At 54.5% G+C, this 20158-nt stretch overlaps 1 protein-coding gene across 2 annotated transcripts in view; it reads left to right on the top strand.

Moving 5' to 3' along the window:
- Positions 1-865: 865 nt before the first annotated feature.
- RPS6KA1 (ribosomal protein S6 kinase A1) overlaps positions 866-20158 on the top strand; it is a 38053-nt gene continuing 18760 nt past the window's right edge. The window contains exons 1-2 of one of the 2 annotated variants that reach the window (XM_027903923.1): positions 866-1004; positions 7333-7377. In XM_027903923.1, coding sequence (XP_027759724.1) covers positions 942-1004; positions 7333-7377 — 108 coding nt within the window. In that variant the 5' untranslated portion in view covers positions 866-941. The remainder of the gene's footprint in view (positions 1005-7332; positions 7378-20158) is intronic. The other variant, XM_027903924.1, reaches the window with a different exon arrangement.

Here is a 20158-nt window from a genome sequence, read left to right as displayed (position 1 = left end):
AATAGTTTTATAATGAAACTTGAAAACACGGTGCATTGGGGTTTGGTAAAATGTGAGCAGAACAAAACCTTCTCCTATTTGAGAAACCTGGCAGGTGAGAGTTGCCAGGAATTCTGAACTCCTGTGCTTGAGGCACCTTTCCTCCGAGGTTCTCCAAAGGTGGATGTGTTCTTTATCCCTGTTTTGTAGGGAGGACTGGGGGCACTGCAGGAGGTGATGAGCAGTGACTCCTGGCACATCTGGAATTTGGAATCCCAGAGCATTGCTGGGCACGGATGAGGCACCTCGAATCCTGGGGCAGTTCTGGGGCCCTCACGACAAGAGGGACATTGAGGGGCTGGAGCGTGTCCACAGGAGGGAAGGGACTGGGGAAGGGGCTGGAGCAGCTGAGGGAGCTGGGGGAGCTCAGCCTGGAGAAAAGGAGGCTCAGGGGAGACCTTCTGGCTCTGCAACTCCTTGACAGGAGGGGGGACCCGGTAGGGGGGTAGGTCGGGCTCTGCTCCCAGGGAACAAGGGACAGGATGAGAGGGAACGGCCTCAGGCTGTGCCAGGAGAGGTTCAGGTTGTATATTAGGGGAAATTTCTTCACCCCCATCCCTGGCGGGATTTAAAACCCATGTAAGATGCTGCACTCGGTGCCGTGGGTTAGGGGTGTCCTCGGCAGTGCTGGGGGAACAGCTGGACCCGATGCTCTCGACCGGGGCGGTGGATGCTTTCCCAACCTGAACGATCCCACGCTCCCACCCCATCGCTCCCCGGGCTGTGCGTGCCGGATGCTCCGGGCGGAGGATCCCCGCAGCCCCTCCCCGGAGCCTCCCGCCCCCCGCCCCGCCCCGCCCCGCCCCGCCCCGCCCGCCGCCCCGGCCCGGCGCGGAGCCGGTGGGTGCCCAGCCCGGCGGCGCTCGGAGCCAGCCCGGCGGCGCGGGCACCCGCCGGCAGCGATGCCGCTCGCCCAGCTCGCCGAGCCCTGGCCCGACATGGAGCTGGTCCATCTGGACCCGGAGGTGAGCGGGAACCGCCGGGGCGGCGGGCGGGGGGCTCCGCCGAACAAAGGAGCGTCCGGGTGGGACCCCGGCGGGACCCCGGCGGGGCGGGGGATGCGGTGCCGCCCGCCCCGAGCCTCTCCCCGGGGCTGGAGGAGCGCGGCTGCCGGAGCCGAGCGCTGCCGGGGCCGCTCCGGGGCTCGGTGTGCGCGCCCGGGGCTGGGGTCGGGGCACCGGGGGGGAATGCCGGGCTCGCCGCTGCCCTTGCAGGCTGTGATGGTTCGGGGAGCGCAGGCAGCGCTTCCAAATCTCCCGGGCACGTTTCCTCCGTTTTGGTTTTTTTTTTTTTTTTTCTTTTTTTTCCGTGGAAGAACGGACCCCGCTGAAGGCCCAGGGGGATAAATATCTCAATTTTGGTGGTGGTGTGGTTTTTTTTTTTTTTTATTCCCGCGGTCTCCCTCGCCCTCCAAGCCCCGGCTGCTCGCACAGGCCTGCGCTGCCAACTCCGATCTCAGTCCTGTGTCACTTCGCTGGACGTCTGCTCTTCCCTCCCGCTTGGCTCCTTTTCCTCCTCATTAAGACCCCCCAGCCAGATGTGCGGGATGGTGCTCAGCCCCTGTCCGCGTCCATGGCTCGCGCCACAGCCATTTCCCGATGAAGGGACAGCTTGCAGCAGTTGTCACCCTCTGCAGAGCAGCCGGCTGAGGCACTGTGCTCTGCAACTCTTTAGTTAAACATCTCATCCAGATTGGCACTAGCAGCTCTCCTGGAGAAATCAGAGGGAAGGTGGGGATTTTGTCCCCAGGTGTTTAGCAGTCTGTGGTGCTTTCCCATCGTTCTGGCAGGATTTGATGCCGTCACAGCCCTTTATCGTGCCTGGGGATGTTGTGATGGCTAATCAGTCAGATTTGCTCGTTCCTATTTAAAATTACCTCTTAAAAGATCTCTGCTTGGAGTGCGGGCAGCGTTTCAGCCCTGCTGCAGGGACAGCGGGGAGGTGTGTTGGCCACCGGAGGCGAGGTTTCCTAATTTTCATCAGCCAGGTGTGGCACAGCTTCCCCTGGAGCCCCCCGTGCAGGTGGGGGCTGTGTGAAGGGTCTGCCTGGGCCAAGGGTGAGGAGCATCTGCTCGGAAGCATCGCTGGAGCCACGGGGATGAGTTTGTGCTCCAAGGTGGGAGAGGAGGGAAGTCCCGCGGCGATTCCCGAAACCACACCGCGCGCCCGGAGCCAGGGCTGGGAGACAGGGCTTTTTATTTGTGGTTTCTCCCTTCCTAAGTAGGGAGACGCCTGAGAAGCCAGAAAACGCCACTAGACTCACAATGGGAGGAAACTAACGCCAGCGCCCAGGGCTGTGGATGCCGTGGGCGAGATTTCATTGACTCCCTAATCCCGGGTCCCCCAGGTGCCAGCCGGGCTCTGTGTCAGCACCACGGGATCGCTTCCGAGAGGAAACGGCCCGGGGGGATGTCCCGTGTGTTTGTCAGCCCGAGTCAGCTGCGGGGCTCCCGGGGGCAGCGGGGACTGTTTTCCTCATTGCACCGGTAAGGGGTGTGTTAATTGTAAACTGAAACTGGAGGGAGCCTCTGGCTCTCCCCTTCCCTCGCCTCACCTTGGCCACAGGTCAGGGTCGGGCACCACGTGCGGGTGATACTTCTGCAGATCGACTTTGTATCTCGAGTTCTCGGGCGGGACATCAGCAGTTTAACTCCCTTTTGGGTTAAGGTGGTGAGCAAACACCCTCGATTCCGGCGAGGAAAATAATACAGGTGTTCTTCACCTCTGCACCTGGGCCAGATGTTAAAGAGCTCGCTGAGATCCAGCACTACCTGTGAGCAGTGCAGAGGGACTAAAGCTCGGGAGGAGTTTTGCACCTTCAGGCTAAAATCGCCGAGGGTAGGGGCCCAAGGGGGAAGTTTTCACCGCTCCTGGGAGAGGTGGCACCACTGAGAGAGCGAGGAGACTTTTCTGGAACACCAGTTACGTAAATTGCCCTGGGATCGCTGCCATCCAGGTTAGAAACCGGCTTCCTCCGACCTTTGCTTTCTGAGTCACGGAGCAGAGGTGCTGTCACCGCGCTGGTGGAGGCATCAGTCCTATTGTTGAGGGATTTGGGGTTTTTCCACTGTGTTCCGGGAGGATTGGCCCTCTGGTGCCCCGTGTCCCAGCCCACTGGAGCTCAGCTGTGCCAGGGAAATGCGTGGGAGTGGGTAACAGTGGGAGCTTGAACTGATTCCTTGCAGGAGCCACGTCCTTCAGTCCTGGGGACTGAGCTTTGTAATACTTTTTCCTTCTTTTTTTTTTTTTTTATTTTTGATTTTTTATTTTTCCCCATTCCGTTTATATTATTCTGAATATTGCTTATGTAGTAGAAAAACCTGGCTGGGTCACAGTACGAGCGCTGGAGGATGGAGTTGAATGACACAGAAATCCTTCCCTGTGAGGGTGGGGAGGCCCTGGCACAGGTTTGCCCAGAGCAGCTGTGGCTGCCCCATCCTTGGAAGTGTCCAAGGCCAGGTTGGACGGGGCTTGGAGCAACCTGGGCTGGTGGAAGGTGTCCCTGCCCATGTCCTTCCCAACCCAAACCATTCTGGGATTCCGTGCTTCCATGATTTCATCCCCATAGCGATGGATCCGTCATCAGGGCTCTGCTTTGCTTTAAATTCTTTTCTCATTACCCAAACATCCAGCGACGCAACTGACGTGGGATTACGCCAAACTCAACCACTTCAAGCTAATTATTTTTGCCTGTATCATTCTTTACCGAGCAGGAGCTATTCATGAACAACTCCTTCTCAAGCATCGTAGCTGCACAATGCAAAAACTATGATCAAAAGACAAGGGAGGCAGCCGAGTGACTGTCTCTGATATGCTTTGTGCAGAGACTACCTCGGTCTGTTTGGGCTGCAGGAGTTCTCTTGGAGATCTCTATTATTGCAGAATGATTTCCTTTCTCTGATCTGCAATAGGCAAGATCCACACGCTCCACTTAATAACGATAATCATCATTTTAAAATTCCCTGTTCTTGCGTCAAACCAGCAGAAGCTCTGGGGTTGAAGGGGTTTTTTTCCCCCCTTCCTTCCTGCCTGAGTGCTTGATGGTTCATCAGAGTTGAGTGAAAGAGCATCTCCTGGGTGCCTGGTACCCAGGCTGTGTTTTGGGCATCTCAAAAAACGACTGGTCAGAAGGTCCAGAAATAGCAGCAGGCTGCTTTTCCAGGCAGAGCTGCCGGCAGCCCGGGATGACTTGTGCCAGTGGTGTAACCACAGAGCACAGCAGGAGTGGGGCACCATCCCCACGGTCCTGCCGGGGTGCCACTCGTCCTGCTTTCACATCAGAGCACACTGGCCTGGTCTGTAAATTGCTCCCTGTGCCGGGGATTATGCGGAATTAAAAGGATTTAAAACACAAGACGTCCTAAGATAGATATCTCCCAAGTTCAGCCAGGCAGTTGCGTAACTGAGCGCACTTGTTTTCCGGGATGCTTTTCTACCGAGGGAACTTTGGAGCACTGCGTGTGCAGGAGGGTTTTTTGTGTCACCCCTCGGGCAGCTGGAGGGGTCACTCACCCAGAGGTGCCCTCGCTGCCGGGCTGCTCCACGTGCCCATCAGATTAGCTCTGTAATCCCTGTTTCCGCTCACCCCAGAGCAGGGCAGGCTGGAAAGCTGCAAGGACAGGCCACTGCTCCCCCCTGGGAACCCGAGCCCTGCCCTGCCACAGCCTCTGTCAGCTCCTCACCGCCCCGAGGGAAGGAGCTCTGCCTTCCTCCTGCAGTACACGTTGCCTGCTTGCTGCCCGTGGGAGATCTTGGGGATTTTCTTGGAGTTGGGATATCCAGGAGGTTCCTTTCCAGCCCTGAGAACAGTGTGCTCTGAGAGGGCATCTGCAGGCAGGGAGGCAAACACACACGTGCCCTCGCTCGCTCTCTGTGCAGAGGGGAGGGCAGAAATAAAGCATTTTAAAGAGGCAAATGTCAAACCAAGAAACCCACAAACTGTTCCAGCTCTGCTTACGATGCGGTGAATGGTTGTGTTTTATCTTGGGGATGAGTCTGAACCGTGTGTTTCCATCTGGGACAGTTACAAATGGCCCTCGAATTCCATATGAGGGAATAAGGACTGGGTTTGCTCTGGGGTGGAAGGAAAGTGCTTGGCAGTTCTCTCCCACACATCTGCCTCATGTCAGCTTGAGAGTGCAACTGTTTCATCAGGAGCTTCATCCCTCTGGGACCAGGAAACCTCCCTGGCATGGGCACTGTTCTCTTTCTTTCCCCATCCCTTCCATCCCCAGGTAGGATGGATTTCTGTCTACAGCAAAGGTGTAGGACAAGCCTTCCCTGGAGCAGGGAGCTGACAAAACACAGCACTTGGGCTGTGGTGGGTCCATGGGTGGCACCTGGTGTCTCCCACCTTACCCTTGAAGCTGAAGGGTTGGACAGACCCTGACTGAACTCACTCCTCTCCTGACACCTGCCCTGTAGATCTGCTCTCCAGACCACAAGCCAGGCACTGCTTCCTTCTGTCCAACACAGAAATTCTGCTTCTTAAGCTGTTTCAGACAAAACCAGCCCTCCCCGAGCCCTGGTTTGGATTAGCAGCCAGTTAGGAATTGTTGATCAGTGACAGCTGAGCCAGTAAACAGCAGTGTGTGTCCAAGCCTGGTTATCTCCAGTGCTTGTGTCTCCCCCTTCGTTGTGGGGGCTGTTCATAAACACAAATCTTACTTCACTGCTCAGCTATTCTTTGTGCTGATGGCACCAAGAGCTCCCTGTAAACATCAGGACAACGTTCCTCTGGGGGAACTTGGCTTGTGTGGTGGTGCTGTTGCTTTTTTTTCAGTCACTGATTGAAAATACTCGTGAACTTAAGTTGGGAGTGAGGTGGGTTGTGGAGCTCGAAGTAGGTCCATAAAGATGCAAATATTGCAGAGCCAGAGTCAGGCTGGTGATCTCCTCTGTGATGTAGGACTGAGCTGCTCTCTGGGGCAGCACAGGTTGGACTGAGTGGAGTGACTTAAACATGAAGATACGTGGAAACTCTGGATTACTGTCTGTGGATTTGAAGTGTCTGAAAAATAAACTTGGGCTTAGATTCAGCTTTTTAGCCTTACACCTGTTACTGTGAGCCAGGCACGAGCAGGGAGCTGAGCAGTGTAAACCCAGCAGTGGTGGTTTCAAACCCTCCTGTGGGACGCAGGAGAGTGCCCAGTGAATGTTGCAGAAAGCAAGTGCAGCATTAGAGGGAAGTTTTCACTGTGGCCCCAAAGCTCTGTCAAGATCAGCAATGGTAAGTTTTGCTTGATATTAAAAGGTAGTGAGTTAAATTTGGCCCAAGGGGTGGAAGGGGATAGTGGAGTCCTGAGACAGAAGCCAGGCTGGTTGTATCACTGAGTTGTTGCTTCTCCAGCGAAAGAGTTGGCTTTGTTTCTGTCCATTCCTGAAAGGCTCTAAAACCCAGTCATTCCATTAAGAATCCGAGGCCAAAACACACTGGCATTGCAACTCTTCTCTTAGGCCATAACATGTGAAAAGGAGTGAATAAATTGGCCTTGTTCTTTTAGGGAAAGGGAGGAACTCCATGATTTTTTTGGAGCCTGCGACTGCAGTGCAAATAGGTGTCAAAGTCTTCTTGCCCTTGTTTTTCTCCACAGTCTGCAGAAAACCTTCTGTACGTGCTTATCCTGCTCTGAGTATCTGTGTCTTAATGAAATCCCACCCACTTCTGCTGCCGCTGGTTTCTCCAGCGCTGAACCTGATCCCTCCCGTGTTCCCCGTGACGGGTTGGTGCCACTCCACGTGGCTCAGGTCACCTGCTGTGACTTTGTGCAGGGCTGGACCCCGGGGCCAGGCAGGTGGGGCACAGTTCCTGCAGCCTATCAGCTGGGATAGGGTAATAAATAACTGATAAATGTTCCCTTTAAAGCCGGTGTCACGGCACAATGGCTGTTGACTGCTGCACCAGCCTCCCTGCTCGCTGCTTCCAGTAGTCTCTCCAGAGGGATAGTGGAGGGAAAGCCACGGTGTGGGTGCAGGAGGGGTGGGATGGATCATCCTGCACCCACCACCTCAGGGCATGGCGTTCACCCCACAAGCAACATTCGGTGTCTGAGGAGCCCTGATTTCATCTGAGGGGCTGGGGGAGAGACTCTCTCTGGGCAAAAACCTGTTTTCAACAAGTTAAAAGACAAGAGCCCCCTCGATATATGGCAACCACCTTGTGCCACGTCCAAAGTGCCACCCTGCCCCGTTTGTCCCCCGTGAAGGGCTCCCAAAGCCACCAGCCTTGGCAAGGGGTGTGAGGAGCGGCCCCGTGGCCAGCACGTGCTAACAGCAGGTTCTCTTCCTTTGCAGAACGGGCAGGCAGCTCCAGAAGAAGGTGGAAACCCTCCAGCCAAGGTAAAACTGCTCCAGGGTTACATCTCCAAGCCGTCCCTCCGAGGTGGGTGGGGGGTGTGAGCTGGCTATTTATAAACCCCGTAAGCTGCTGCGCTGCGATCGGGATGAGTGCGCCTGGCAGCGCGAGGGACTGGAGATGGGCAAGAGGAAAGACAAAAACCCCCCATTTTCCTGTCCCTTTGGGCATCCAGACAGGCCTGGGAGGTTTCCCAAAGGGCTGCCTTGGTCCAGCACACGGGAGCAGGACTGGAGGCCAGAGCTGAGGGTGAGAAGTGAGAATCCCTGGGGTGTTTCGGTGCCGTGTTTACGCCTCTCCCTGTGTTGTGATCTTGCCAGGGGGGATGAGAAGTACAAGAGCATTTGATGGTTTTGGCACAGCTGCCCTCGCTGAGTGCCTGGTATCTGTTTATTCTCTTGCCTTGGTGGGGCTGGGAGAAGCTCCACTTCTGCCAAGTTGCCCTTTGCGTCCCCATCGGCATCAGCTGGGAATGGCAGAGGGAGCTGAGCTGCTGCCTTCCACGTTTTGGGCAAGGGTCTTAACCTGCTACTCCTTCTTCAGGCACCTAAAGCTCATCCTGCCCCACACACGAACAGCCTGGCATTGAAGGACCTAATTTCTCTGACGTGAGCCCTCCCCAAAGTACAGGACTGAGCGCTGATGCTGTTACAGCATCCTAATTGTGCCCGTTCCTCTCTGCCCTGCAAGACACTCCAGAGCAGAAGAGCCATTTCAGTACCGTGAAATCATAATCCTTTCAGGATTTCCTTTCCTGATCCATAACACGCTCCAGCTGTGGAGAATGACACAACATGTTTGATTTGCCCTGGGCGACCTTGCCGAGCAGGTTGTCAAGAGCTTGTCGTGTGCTGTACCCTCAGCGAGGGCCCCGTGGCAGCTTCTCCCTCTGAATCATCGTCCCTGCTGAAGGCTCTGGGGGCTTGTGGTGTTGTTTTTCCAGTTGGTCACGTTGTATTTTTAGTAAAAGAAATTTCAAGCTAAAACCCAATTTTCTATGTTTCAGTCAGGTTTGTTTTTTTTGAGGTTTTCTTTTCCCCCCCTGGAATTTTTGGGGATTTCTAGCAGTGCTGTTGCATCCCACTTGCATGTTCTGCTTTTCTGTCCCACTTGCTGGCCTGGCACTTTCCCAGCAGCCTGCAAGGAAATCTGGTGTGGGTCAGATGAAACTCAAGTCACCGAAACTGTGCATTTCCCTCCCCTGACAACAGTGGGTTTATGGTTCCTCACTGTGCCTGCATCTCTGGCATGGGGAAAAAAGTAATCTGTGTCTCCTGGTTGGATTCCAGCCGGGTTTCTAAGACTCCAGACTTTGCCTCTTTCATCTTCAAACACTTGGCTAAACTGCCCTCCCCTAAAAGCTGCTGCAGGATGTTGCTTTAAAAATCATTTAAGATTTTTTTTTTTTTTTCTTTGAAGAACATCACTGAGACAAACCCTGGCTGATTGCATCTTGTAGATGCTGCCCCACAGAAAGATCATGAGATAGAGGCCAAAAAGCAGTTGCTCTGTGTCTGTGGGACACGGACGTGAAGTCCAAGCTGGAGCAGAGCAGTGGGCAAGTTGTCCAACATCCCACAGCAGGGAAGCCACAAGAGCCCTGTGCTGGTGCAGGTGTCCTGCTTTCCATTTTTCTGAGGCCCCACGGCCAAAATGCCCATGAGCAGTGTCTGACAATCCCATTTTGGGTAATTCTGAACACACAAAGCCCCGCTGCGTGGTCCCGAAATAACCTCGGCGGCGTTTTCCAAGTTTGTACAAGGTATGTTTGCCACCAGCACGAGCGAAATCCCTCCTATAAACACATACCTTCGACTCGAGGGCAAGCTCTGCCCTGAGATGCTGCAGATGGGGGCACAGGCAGCACCCAGAATATCTGTGTTTTTCAGTTCACTTGGAGTGTAGACGTCAGCAGCAGCTTCTGGCACTGGCGCTACCCACAGCAAGGACTGAGGCAGGAGAAGCGAGCGGCCGTCACCATCTGAGGTGACTGTTCTCGAGCTGAAGGTTGCTCAGGCTCCCTCCCACACCCTTCTGTGCTGTGTGTGGAGAGCTGTAGGGGGGAGAGGCACCTTTCTTTCCAGGTTTGTACTCGCTATCCTTTTGCGGCTCGTTCTGTGATCTCTTCTAAAAATAACCCGGAGCAGCGACAGCGGCGATTACTCAACACCCACACAGCGGCACCGTCCCTCCCCTGTCCCTGCCAGCGTCCCTCCCCTGTCCCTGCCAGCGGGATGCTGCCAGGAGTGCAGTCCTTATTTGCCTGGGCAATAACCAGAGGCACTCTGCAGAGGAGGGCATCCAAGAGTTCCTCAAAAGAGCCGGGAACTCCACGGCTGGTAGCGCGAGGTCGGTGGCGTCGGACGCCTCCGTTGGTGTCTCGCCTGCTGTTGTTGCACTTCTGGGTCTTTGGGCCTGAAACACGATGAAATGGTCACTGCAGAGCTAGTGAGGGGATGGTTTTGGCCTTGTTCAGGGACTTTCTTGATGCTTTTGTACCTCCAACTCAGCTTCCTACTGAGGAAGCGCTGGTGCATTTCACAACCTCCTGTGGATTCCACCTTTCAAGAACAGTTGTGGTGCACAAGTCCCTGCAAGCCCCGTTCCTTGGTGCGTTTGCCTGCGTGTCTTGGGAATGCCTGCGAGATCCTTGTGCTGGTTTGGGCTGGGCAGAGTTAATTTTCTTCACGATGGCTGTCGTTTGGGATTTGTGCTGAAAACAGGACGGTCACATCCCTAAACGCAGGCTGCTGATCCAACAGTGCAGGAGCAGGAGCCTTTGGCAAATTTAGGTGCAAGGATGGTTTTTTTTCTCATCCTCTTTGGTGGTTGAAAGCTGCTTTGCCCAGGGCTGGTCGGCAGCGCTGTGCTTTGGTCCTGGGTGCTGAGCCTTGTTCTCCTCTGCGTTCTCCAGATTTTAATTGCCAGGTTGGCTGAAACTGGTCCTTGTTCAGCTGGGGAACAGCGACTGAATTCAGTGGGAGAATGGAACCTCTCATGTCCGGGGTTTGCCAGCCTGCTCTGCACCCAGCATGGCTGAGGGGTGAGCCTGTGCTCCCTGAAGGTGCCAAGTGTGAGGAATTATGCATGGAAGTACAACACCCAATTAGAGAAATCACTTCATAATGAAAAGCAGAGGAGTGGATTTGCAGTGCTGAGTGAGCCCACACTCTCCCAGGAGGGAACGTGGCGAGGGCTGGGGGTGCTGATCAGCTTGTTCCTGGGTGATAATCACAGAGCACAGTGAAAACTGGGGAAGGGAATAACTAAACCCTTCCAGCTCTGCACCATAAAAGAGACCTTTGAAACTGGAGTGAGGGCTGGGATCCTGCACATGAACCAGGCACAAGGTGCCCCACCTGCTCAGGCTGTGGGAATGCAGCAGAGGGGAAGACAAAGCTTCTTCCCAGACCTGTGTAGCTCCTGCTGGTTTATCCTCATGTGCTGACCAGGTAAAGCTTGCAGAAAGGTCCTTCCCCTGCTGCATCTTGCAAGGGCGTGAAGGAATGCTGGGCATGGACAGCTCTGGCCAGTGAAATACCTGTATTACCAACATTACCATCAGTGTGTGTTGTTCTGGACAGAATGATAGAATCACTGAATGGTTTGGATGGAAAGGGACCTTAAAGCCCATCTTGTTCCACCTTCCACTAGCCCAGGTTGCTCCAAGCCCCGTCCAGCCTGACCTGTGTGCCCAACAAGGGTCCAGGTGAGGGAGAGCCCTCGTGCCAGCCTTGCATGTGAGCTCCAGGCTGAGAGTGGTGTGTGATCCCTGTCAGAGCTGGACACCACTAATCACAGCCTCTTAAAGTGGAGGGTTTCAAAACAAACAAGTGGCTGCCCTGCAGTGAGCTGCGTGTGTTTGTTCAGCTGCTGCTGCTTTCTCCAACAACTGGGCAGCTGTGGAGCTGTGGGAAGGGGCAGGTCCCTCAGCAAATCCCCTCTCAGCCCACTGCCCCTCTCCTGCTGCTTCCAGCCAAGAGTGCTCTGGCCAATCTGGTCCCCCCTGGCAGGGGATAACCTGGTGGGGGCAGAACCTCTCGTGGTGCTGCCTGGAAATCCGCCTTTCCCCCTGTCCCGCAGGGACTGGGCTGCAGCTACGGCTGCTCCCTCAACGTTTGGCTTTTCCAGCCTGTTAGTGCTAAAACTCCAAGTTTAAACTGGCTGCTCAGTCCTGTCAGCTGAAGGAATCAAGTGGGTTTGTTTCTCCAGCAGTGCCTGACAGCTCCCAGCCTGTTCCTGGCAGAGTCTTTGCTCTCCGTCCTTGGCAGGGCCGGGCTTTGGGGAACAGCAGCTTTCTGAGCTCTTAAAAAACACAAATAAATGCCTGTTTGAGGAGCAGAGTGTCTGATGAGCTGCAGGCTCTAATGAATAATTGAAGAGGGGTCAGTTTACAGGACTTGCACAGGAGGAATGCGGCAGAGGCTGCGGAGCAGGGCTCCAGCAGCCCTCCCACGTGGTGCCCCAACCCACCCAAACCACTCTGGTTTCTTCCCTTCCATTTCCACCCCCCTCGTGGGTTCACAGAAGCTGCCTCATGTTCTGTCTCTAGAAAGCCCCTTTCACTGAAGGAGACAAAAATTTTTAAAAAAATCATGAAAATCGGTTACTTTGTGTTGTACCTGGAGGAAATCTGTGATTCCTTCTCTCTGTCAAAGAGCTCCTGATCCCACAGGGAAGCGAGGGATCCTCCTGCCACCCTCTCTTTTCCCAGGCTGCTCCTGGCAGTCTGAGCTGGGGGCACAGGATTGCTGGAGTTGATTTCTTTGTGGATACAGGAGGCAGAGCTCTGCCAGCACTTCCCCAGAGCCACAGAGGAATCACGGGCTCCTCTCCCAGACTGAGGGAAAGGGAGATGGAGACGGGGAATGGGGCAGTGGCAGCTCCCTCTGTGCCAGGGACAGTGGTGAGGGCTGGCACTGAAGAGGACCTAGAAGAGTTCAACCAGAAGAACTCATTCATATTTGATTTTTGAAGGGATCAGAGTGGGCTTGTGTCCCTGGATCCTCCCACCCCAGCAGCTGGGAGCTTGGAGTCCCCTTGGCTGGGTTTACTGAGGGTCACTGGCTCCATGACTCTCCCTGCACACACAAAGCAATCTGCCTGAAGCTCTTGCAGCTTTGCAAGTCTCAGCTTTATTTGGAAGTGAAGCTTAGTTTGGACACAAGCATTAAATTCCTTCCATAGCTCCAGGTGAAGCTGCAACAATATTTTTCCCCCTGGTTACACCATCCTGCCTGCCAGGGGCTGTCACGGGGCTGGGGACCATCCAGGGAGAGCAGACCCAGCTCTCTAAGAATTCCTGCCTTGCCTGGAGCCCTTCTCCTTCACCCTTAGGAAATCCCCTTGCTGTGTGCCTGGGGCAGCCTCAGAGGAGAGAGAAGCAGAGGCTTTTCCTCCCAGCAGTTCCCACTGATCTCACTGCAAACCTGTGCTCCGAGGAAGGAAGGGTTTCCCTGGCACATCTGGGAAATGTCACCCCTTTGGATACTGGAAATGAAGGCGTTTATCCCTCCTTTGTACTTGAAACCTCGGGCTGGGCAGAGCTGCTGGTGGCTCCAGGAGTACCGAGGGGATTGGGGACGCGATCTCTTTGTGCTCCCAAAGCACTCTGAGATGTGGCTGCATTGATCTCCACTCTCAGAGTAGGTGGATTTAACTGGACAGCCTGGGCTGGCCTGGCTGCACGTTGGGAATGTGCCTCTGCTTACAGAGGTGATGGCTCTGCACCAGGACCGAGCAGAGAAGCACCAGCACTGGGGTCAGAGGAGACCACCAGGGTCTCCACATGGGCAGAGAGCAGGGAGGAAAACTCCTTAAAATATCATTTTAGGGGAACAGGACAAACTAGGGTATTCCCAGTGTTCAGGCTGGCTGTAATTCCCATGCTGTGCTGCTTGGGAAGGGGATGGAGAGTGACCTTCATGCTGTGGTCTCATGACCCACCGTGCAGAGCAGCTGAGCCGTGGCAGGGGTGGCTGTTGGCTGCATCCGTGTTTTTTACCAGCATTAAATGATGAAACAGTGCTTTGCTACAGCAGATGCTCACCCTGAGCGCTCTCACCAGGGTGTTGGTAACACACACAGCTCGGGGCGTGTTTCGGACACGGGGTTTGTGGGGTGGGTTTTTTTAGCTTTTAACACTCCTGCAGTTCATAGGCACCCTGAAAACGTGACAGCCACTTCTCCCACAACGTGCCTCAGACCAGCCCCCTAGCAGGCACCAGGGAAAGGCTTTACCAAGCCCTGGGACCACTTTTTTGTGTGTCTTGCAGCGAGGGGGCCGCCGGGAGCACGTGTGCTGTGGGAGGAGTATGGAATTCCGGCATTCCTGCGATAGAGAATAGTTTCCACATCCCACGGTAACTCCAAGGGCAGCAAACAAGTCTTGCTGCTTGTTGTGAAACCAGAGTTGTGTTTTATAATTGAGTCAGAAGGAGTTTTCATGTTCCCCACTGAAAAGCAAAAGCCAGGTGGAAGGTGGTGCTTCCCTGCTGGTTCCAACGAGTGAGATTCTGCATTTAGGACAGCCTGGGATGGAGTCTCCTGGTTTTACCACCAGCAAAGCACTGAGTTGTTTGGAATTTGCTGAGAGGAGACATTTCCTCCTTGCTGGGAAGTGTGTGCAGGGCTGCAGGAAGGGGAGTATCCTTTGCACTTTCTGCAGAGGAGACTGATTTGCTCTCTAGAAGCTGCCTAGCTAAGTAGTTCCTTATCACCTCCTGGCTGCTAAAGGTGTTTCCCTCTCTGGCATCTCATCTCACTGGGCACAAAGTCCTGCTCCCTGACAGCAGAGGCACCGGAGCTGTCGGGAAGTCTCGGTGGGGTTTGGGAACATCTTTTGCCTGAGCTTGTATCTTCAGCCCAAACAGCTCACTGTCAGCTGATCCTGGCCAGCTGTGGCTTGTAGTGCCTGGAAAGGGTGGAGAAATCGTATTTATTTATTTTTTTTTTAAGACACTTTCGGGATCTGCTGCCAGCATGCCCCTGGAGAGAGCCAGGAGAGGGGAGGAGAGTGGGGAGCATGAGGGGGGTGCCTGCGCTGGAGTCTCTCTGCTCTCTCCATCCCAGAAGGGACCTGAAGCCCTCCCTCGGATATAAAGCAGATATTTTGGGTTCCCCTGGTCAAATGAGTCAGTTAAAAACCGAGCAGATCAAGAAGGATGTTGTGAAGCACAAGGACGGGAGCGCTGCTGTGTGAGCCACCATCTGCCTTCTCCCCTTTCTCACCCTCAGGCTTTGCTTGAGAAAACCCCTCATCCCTCATAATCATTTCTGAGATCCCCCTGTTTTAGGAGTGCTGAGTCTTCCCAGAGGGGCGTTTATGATGTGAATGTTTATGAAATGGATGCTTCGGGCTCTTCCCGTCCTGTCTCGGAACAGAAACCCATTTTGGGCATTAAAGATGCTCCGAGTGCCACCTGCTGGAATGTGCTCGAGGGGTGGCAGGGTGCCCTGGGCTCTCAGCCCCTTTGGGGTGGCACAGCCTGTCCTGTGGCTGCAGACACTGGCACCTGTCACCTCCAGCCCCTTTGGGGTGACAGGGCCCACCCATCACATCTTTGCTGTGATACCTCCACGTGTCTCCTGCGAGGGTGGGGAGACCCTGGCACGGGTTACCCAGAGCAGCTGGGGCTGCCCCATCCCTGGAAGTGTCCAAGGCCAGGTTGGACGGGGCTTGGGGCTTGGGGCTGTCTGTGGCTTCCAGGATTTTGCAGTGTTTCCTTCCTCTCCATCCACCTCCACGGAAGGGGATGTGGGTCACTGTCTGACACACAGGAGGAGTGAATGTGCTGGTGAGAGAAGGGGCCATGAAAAGAATGAAAAAAGGGGAAACTGCTCCATCTAAACACCAAACACAGGTAAAAACTCTGCTGCCTTGGCCTGAGGTTTCCCTTTTTAGGGATTTGCTTGTCCCCCCCCGTTGTGGGGAGCCAGGATCACTGCTCAGAGTGGCAGCAAAGTCCTTCCCAAGGGTCAGCAAGTTAATTTTGCACTGAGCATTTGGCTGCCTCTGTGAGTGGAGAACAGTTATCCCGAGGGGGATGGCAGAGCGCTTCTAGGATGCTCAGGGTCTCAGGCTTTTGTTTAAAACTGTATGGGGTGAGGCTGCTGGTGTTATCCTTGCCAAGACAGACCTGGTCATTCACTTCTCCTGGCTGCTCTGCCCCTGCAAGGGTTTGGGCATGAAGGCAGTGGTTAACAGAGCTTCTAGACACCAGCGTTACCACTGGGCAGAGGCTTGTCTGTGTCCCCTGGATTTCCTCCCCCTCCCTCGTTTATGGTTGGTTTTGTTTTTCAGGGCACTGATAAAACAGTCCTTGGAGATGGTGTGGGGTGAAACGTGCAGCCCTGTTCCCTCTCAGTAATCCCTTCCTGCAAAGCTCCTGCCAGGAATCCGCCCCTGGCCTTATCCACTTATTGGGAAGTTCCCATTCCCGGAGTCTCTGGTGTTCCTTGGCTGTGTTTGCAGCAGTGACTCTGTCCAGGAGTTCCACCTTCAAAGCCACCCCGTGGTGGCCCTTCCTCCCCAGGCCCTGACATCCCTGAGGCTTTGGTCTGTTAGGAAGTGCCCTTGTTCAGCGGGAGTTAAAGGGCTAAGGAAGCCCTCTCTGCCTGCAGATCCTCCTGGATTGCTCCAAGAATCTCCCTCCTCTTTTAACTGCTGTCCTTGACCCCAAAGATTTACACTGTCCTGTTTCTCCCTCCTTCTGCAAAAGCTGTTGCTGTTTCTCTGATGACTCATATGGGCACAGGCACATCTTTTCCCTCCATCCTCCTCTGCCTGCTTTTATGAAACACCCAGGACTGGATTCTGCAGCTTTTCCTGCTCTGAGTGTGGTTGGAAGTGGCCGAGGAGCTCAAGTGAGAGCTCTGATGTCTCTTCCCCCTGACCTTTCCCACTTGTGGGCATTCATATATTAATGCAAAATTAACTCTGTCTTATAAAAATTCAGCAAGCCAGTGGTCAGATCCTCACTTTGAGCAGGCAGTGATGCAGGATCCTGATGTTTGAGATGATGCTGGAGTGAGCAAAGCAGAGCCCACCAGGTTTCATGCCTGGAAGTGAGAGCAGCTGGATGGCCCAGGAAGGATGTACTGGGAACAAACCTGTTGGGACATGTGCAGGGGAGCAGGACAGAACCTCCTCTTGGGCAGAGAGGATTTTTAATCTGCTTGAGGTTTCAAATTGTTGTTTTCTTTAATTGTGTGTGTGGAGTGTGTAAGCCTGAGAGAGGTGGCCTTGGTGTTTAATCCTTGAGCACAGCAGTGCCCACTGAATTCGATCAAATGAAACTCTCCAATTCTCCCAGGTGGCCTTTGTTTTTTTTTTCTTATTTTTGGCAATTGAATGGAACTGGTGGGATCTCACAAAATGTTCTGCTTGGCTGGACTTCTGTTTTCAGCTGCTTACTCTGACCTGGCTCCTGACCCGCCTCAGGAAGGTGCTTTAAAGATTTATTTTACTTCTCATTATCCTGCTCTGATGTTTTTAGTAATAAATTCGGTTAATATCCCCATTTTGAGTCTGTTTTGCCCGTGCTGGTATTTGATGAGGGGTCTCTCCTGGACCTTATCTCAACCCATGGATCCTTCGTTCTCTTTTCTCCCCCCCTGTCTGGTTGTGGAGGGGAGTGAGGGAGTGGCTTTGACACCCAGCCAGGGTCAACCCACTGCAGCCTTTTTGGTGCTGTGACTCGGATTCACGAGGATTCTGAGACAGGGATAGCACCTGGGAGAGATAACGGGCCAAACAAGTCCTGAGCAATGTCAGGGAGGGGAATGATCGAGGGGAATTTCTGTTGGGATTGTGGTGGAGGCACAAGGGCTGGATTTTGTGTAAGTTTCCCCCTTTGGTTCGGAGCTGCGATGACATTGCTTTGCTTTTTGCGGGGCGTGGCGGTGCTGACGTGGCGGTGGCAGCTCTGGGTGTGTAGCACAGGCACCTGGTGACACGTGGGAGGTCCCGGAGCAGCTGGAGCATCCCCCCGAGGGCAGGTTTCCTGTGGGGGTGGCTCAGCTTTCCTGGAAGTCGGTGGATGGCAGCAAAAAAAAAAAACAAAAAAAAACACCAAAACTGAGTTCAAATGTGCAGCTGCTGGCACGGCCATCTCACAATCCCCCTCGCCGTGGGCAGCACTTCCTCCCGTGGCAAAATGGCTCACCCTGAGGCTCTGCTTCCTTCTCCCCATCCCACCCCCACCCTGCACAGGTCCAGCCTGTCCTCTGTGTGGGCTGGTGGCTCCCTTCAGGCACAGGAACCCCAGCGTGAACCCTTCAGTTCAGCGGCTCTGCTCAGGGAGGGATGGAGGTGCTCAGGGACGAGCACCCCACAGGATTTCTCAGGCTCCTGGGGGCACTGAAGGGGATCCACCACGAAAGGACGAGGTTCTGGCCAGCCCTTGGGTTGCAAATGAGACCGAGGGCCAGCCCTGCCCAAATAAGGCCTTTGCAGGAGGGCAGGTGGTGGCTGGGGAGGTTTCTCTGCTTTGTTTGTTCCCCTTTTTGAGAACCACCACTTGAGAAAAAAAAAAAAAAAAAAAAAAAAAAAAAAAAAAAAAAAAAAAAAGAAAAAAGCTCCAGGCGGAGCAGCCTTTGCTCTCCACAACAGCAAACATCAGCCTCGCTTCCTCTGCAGAGCTGCAGCACCTCTTGCTTCCCACTCGTTTCAGGCTCCCTCCACAGCAGGAGCTGCTGCTCCACAGGGTGGGTTGTTGCTCTGGAGTAGGTCCCGTAAAACGACTTCATGCAAAAGTTGGGAGTGTGAAAAGCTCCCACATTCCATCACCCAGGAGATGGGGGTGCTGGAGGGGTCTGAGGTCATCTTCACCCAGTGCTTCCTGGGGAGCAGCTGGAATCTTTGCTGGGAGACCCCCCCATTCCCGCTTGGGCAGGTTGTGGATGTGACAGCAGCTGCCTCTCCTCGGGCTGCAGTTCTTCACACCATCCCCTTCCTGTTTATGAAACCCTGATCCTTCCCTCCCAGCGCTCAGTGGGATGTAACTGGATCCTTGGCAGGAGGCAAAGGCAATCCCCTGGTTATTCTGGTGTCAGTCTGTGGGGTTTGCAAGTGTCCTGTTTTATGGAGCTGCTGTTGGGAAGGTGGAGGACGCCGGAGGTTTGTCCTGCGTGGAATTGGATTACAGGAACTGTGCACTGGGAGCCTTTTGTGTGTGGCAGCACTGGATTTGGGGGTTGCCTTTCCCAGTGCTGAGGTGCCAGTGGCAGCAGGTTCATGCAGAGTTTACAGCCTGGTCTTGGCTTCAGTGCCAGTGTCCAACCCACCACCCCTCAGGCAGTGTCACCTCTTTTGCAGGGGCAGGGGGGGGAAAAGGGGAGATGTTTTTGAGCTAAAAGAAGGGAGATTTAGATTAAATATAAGGAAGAAACCCTTCCCTGTGAGGGTGGGGAGGCCCTGGCACAGGCTGCCCAGAGAAGCTGTGGCTGCCCCATCCCTGGAAGTGTCCAAGGCCAGGTTGGACGGGGCTTGGAGCAATCTAGGATAGTGGAAGGTGTCCCTGCCCGTGGCAGAGGGGTGGAACGAGATGAGCTTTAAGGTCCCTTCCAGCTCAGCCTGTTCTATAATTCTGTGATCCCCTGCCCCATCTCAGGGGTTATTTGCTGTATCAGATCCTTTGGGGCCCCACGTGAGATCTGCACACCAGCATCTCATGGCAGGGTTGCACAACCCTGTCTGCTGGCTCAGGGGACAGATCCTGCACCGAGACACTGCTCTGTGCTCTGCTCCTCCACGTGCAGGGACACCTTAACAGGGACAGGGATGGGAACTGGCCAAGCCAGGCAGTGCAGGCAGGAGGAGCAGAGAGGGCAGAGGGGCTTCAGCCCTATGGTTCTGAATCGGTTCTCTCCCAATTTCTATGTAAGCAAGGAAAACAGGGAGCCACAGGTGCACTCCCAGTTCCCTCAGGAAACCAGCCACATTCAGCTGTGGGTTTTAGCACCTTCAGTGCAACAAACTTCTCCCCTGTATCTAGTCTAAATCTTCTTGCATAAAATCATTTCCCCTTGTCCTGTCACAAGAGGCACTGCCAGAAACTCTGCCCCGTCTTTCTTGGAGCCCCTTTAGGCACTGGAAGGGGCTCTCAGTTCTCCCTGGAGCCTTCTCTTCTCCATGCTGAACACTCCCAGCCTGGCTGCAGAGCAGAGGGGCTCCAGCCCTGGCCTTCCCTGGCCCTGCTCCAGCAGGTTCATGTCCTTCCTTGATGATCCAGAAGCTGCTGCCTCTTCCTGGCCCCTTCCTTGGAGAGCTGCGATTCCACCGATCCTACAGGGAGAGTATCCCTGCTGGACTCAGCTTTTGTGCTGCTCAGAGCAGGGGCAGGGTAATTTTGAGGAAGGAAACCACGGAGACTCTCAGCTGCTTTTTGCTGCCTCCGCGTAGTGCCCGAAATTGCCCTTTCTGTGCCCGTTTTTCCTGCCTGTGACACGGTGGGGGGTGAAGGGGGGGACTGGCCTGACCCTCCTGAAAAGCCAGCTGAGATTTGCTGATGGCTCTTTCCATGCCTAAGCACCCGTAAAGCCCGTCCAGTGTTCTCGCTGGGCCGCTGCATTGTGCGGCCGCCGCCACGCCGAGCGATTTCCCCACACGAAACTGCGGTTTCCTTTCAGCAAAAACTCCCAAAATACATCCCAGTGACATAACTGAGGGGGTTCTCGTGCCGCTCCGGGCGCTGCTCCGGGCTCCAAGCTCAGGAACCAGCTTGGAAAGGATGGGAGAATAACAGCCTAAAGCTTTGGAGATGC

The sequence above is a fragment of the Empidonax traillii genome, unplaced genomic scaffold (assembly GCF_003031625.1).
Source record: "Empidonax traillii isolate 1590-97213 ecotype Southwest subspecies unplaced genomic scaffold, ASM303162v1 scaffold1000:size392382, whole genome shotgun sequence".
Taxonomy (NCBI): Eukaryota; Metazoa; Chordata; class Aves; order Passeriformes; family Tyrannidae; genus Empidonax; species Empidonax traillii.
The sequence above is the reverse complement of the archived record's forward strand: the minus strand, read 5'-3'. Positions and strand labels throughout refer to the sequence as shown.